Source organism: Hydra vulgaris, chromosome 09, assembly GCF_038396675.1.
Source record: "Hydra vulgaris chromosome 09, alternate assembly HydraT2T_AEP".
NCBI lineage: Eukaryota > Metazoa > Cnidaria > Hydrozoa > Anthoathecata > Hydridae > Hydra > Hydra vulgaris.
In genome coordinates, this window is record NC_088928.1 from 4882501 (window position 1) to 4885552 (window position 3052).

The 3052-nt window shown below is 26.2% G+C and overlaps 1 protein-coding gene across 3 annotated transcripts in view; it reads left to right on the forward strand.

Moving 5' to 3' along the window:
- The window catches only part of LOC100206094 (uncharacterized), a 16212-nt gene extending 14552 nt beyond the window's left edge, over positions 1 to 1660 (forward strand). For all 3 annotated transcript variants that reach the window (XM_065804570.1, XM_065804568.1, XM_065804569.1), the window contains exon 6: positions 602 to 1660. In XM_065804570.1, the coding sequence (XP_065660642.1) occupies positions 602 to 1526 (925 nt within the window). In that variant the 3' untranslated portion in view covers positions 1527 to 1660. The remainder of the gene's footprint in view (positions 1 to 601) is intronic.
- The last annotated feature ends 1392 nt before the right edge of the window (positions 1661 to 3052 follow it).

The window sequence follows — 3052 nt, forward strand, 5'->3', positions numbered from 1 at the left end:
GCGTTATCGTTTTAAAGGAAGTCAAGTGTTTTTATTTCAAGTTTTTAACGGCGTATTAGACAAGAAACAGTTGAAAAATTATCTGCTAGCCATAATGCGAAAATCTTTTTTTTTTTTTTAATGCGAAAATCTTTGATTTGAGTCATAGTTTTTGAAACAACAAACAACCCCCTCCCCCTTTCTATTGTCCTCATGACAAAATAGATTAAAATACAATTAAAAAGCAGTTATTTTTTTAATAAATTTATTTTTTCATATGTTACAATAATAAAATAAATAATAAAATAAAAATATTGAACAATTATAAATATAAAATTATATATTACACCTCAATTTAGCACCTCAGAGACATCTCAGTGACATAAGCACCATCTCAGTGACATATACACATCTCAGCTTTTGAACATTTAAAATATTATTTATAACTACCTAAAGTTATTTAGCAATTATAATTTTTAAACTTAGCTGCATTTAAACAATTTTAACGTGCTTGACATTATTAAATTTAGAAACTAAATTTCAAACTAAATGCGTAAAAAATTTAATTTTAATTTAATTTATTTTAATTTTAATTTAATTTATTTAAATTTTAATTTATTAGATTGGTTGAGAATGCAAGCTACCTTTCGCATCCAGGTTTTCATCTTTTCTTCCAAAGTAGTCTATCTGTTGATGATATTGAAGAATTTCTTGATAACAATAAAGACGGCGATGCTTCCGAAGAAATTCTTGCCGAATCAGAATGCAGAGACCGTCTTAATGGTGTTTTGTTACGCGAAAGAGCAGCTAAACATGATAGTGGATTTTCAGGTGAAGAACCTGATTGGCTAAGTGATAACTTTGAAAATAATACTAATGACCAAATACTAAACTTAAAAATAGTTGATGATGATATTTGTAATGATGATCATTTTGCTGATGACGAAAGTGATGACAACGATGAAGATAGTATTGAACCAATTGATAAAAACGACATTATATTAAATCAGTTGAGATTAAACACGCTTCCGGCACCTATACCAACTGACGATGAAAAAGGTTTTGAAAGCTCAGTCGAATATTTATATTGTAGCTCCTTGGACTCTGGTAATACAAAAAAAACAAAAGTAACAAACGTTGCGCGTGACCGCTCACAGACCACACCAGGTAAAAAACGCATAAAAAAAAAATCTTTTAAAGAACGAATGGCTAATTCAAATCCTTCCTTAACGGAATCTCAATTACAAGATAGAAACAGTGACACTGCAACATCCTCAAACCATGCTTTGACACAATCTCAATCGTTTTACGAAGATGGATCAGATAATGTCTTTATGGTTAGTCAAAAATCACCTCTAAGCAGTCCTAGTAAAACAAGAAAATCTTCTTGTCCCAAGTTTCCAAAGCAGAATACTCCACTAAGACGATCGTGCACTTTTTTATCTTCCACTGAAAAGACACCAGTAAAAAGAAAAATCAGCTTAAACGAATACATAATTGTTCATAGTGACACTGTCAGAGAAGTAAACAAACAACAATCGCTATAATTTTATGAAATTAAAATATTTTTTTTACTTATAAATTATTTGTTTGCAGCATAACTTTTAAACATATTTATAAAACAAATTTGCATTGCGCTTCTTAAATATTTCATTTGTAGAAAAAAGGTTTCATTTGTAAATATTTCTTTTATGTTTTTTAAAAAGTCATTATTCCATCATTAATCCAGTTTTCAATTATAAATTAGTTATTAAATTTTTTTTAGTTATTAATTGCACTAGTTTATTAAACTTTGAATGTTTTTATTTTTATCGCAGAAAAGTTTTCCATTACATGCATTTGCATTTGTATTTCGTAGCTATTATAACTATTATATCTTATAATTATTTTGTAACATAACAAATGACTCAACTTTTAAAATTGTTTTGACCATTTCTAAATGGTCAAAACAATTTTAAAAGTTGAGTCATTTGTTATGTCGTTTTCATAAATAATTTTTTTTTTTTGAATATTTAGAACAGGTTGTTGACCTTTTTGACAATTTTTCACGAAGAACAACGAACATGTTTATTTGAACATCAAAATTTTGTGCCGTAGATTTTTTATTACATTGCAATATTTTGCACTGTAAATAATGTTTTTATTTAAAGAAATAATTTTTTTTAAGAATTTTTTAAAAATAATTTATTAGAATGAACACCATCTTCTTTTAGAACCTTGTTGCTTAGTTTTACATACAAATTAATTTTTTATTAAATTTGTATGTTATTAAACTTTATTGAATAACAAGCAAGATAAATGTTTTTTGACATTAAGTTGCGAAATGATATTCAGCGGTGTTACAAAACACTTTTATGTATTACTTTTTTTCATAATACTCTTATCTATTACTATCATTAAAAACACTATTAAGAGTCCAGCAATATTTGTATTACAAACTTAGCAATTTAATAGACGCTAGATGATTTGAGCATGTTCATAAAACCCAAAAATTAAAGCTCCTATCTAGTTTTTTTTTCTAATAAGAACAGAAGTCTTTATAAAAATTTTTACTAGGAACAACAAACATGTTTATTTGAATATCAAGTTTTTGTGACTTACATGTTTAAAAAAAATATTAAGATGTAAATGTGTAAGATAAAATGTGTAAAGATAATATATATAACAAAACAAAATAATTAATTGTGTTTTAATTAGACGGCAGCCAATATTTACTTCTTACATATATGCGTTAATTATACTACTTTCTGTTATTCTCATATTAATGTGATTCAAAAAATAAAAAAAGCTTTTTAAACTTCATCAAATGGGTAAACAGGAAAAAAAGTTCTATAGAAATTCTATAGAACTTTTTTTCCTGGGTAACGATAGTTTTTATTATATTCTATTATATGAGCATTGCTGGCATTAACACCATCTACGGTTGTTCCCAATCCCAATGAACTCTATAATATTGTTTTGTTTATTTAGTTGTACAGTTAAAAAACATAATTTTTAAAATACATATAATAAAATACAAATATTTTTTGACATCTTACTAGAATGTGTACGAAGTAGCATTCATAACTATTAA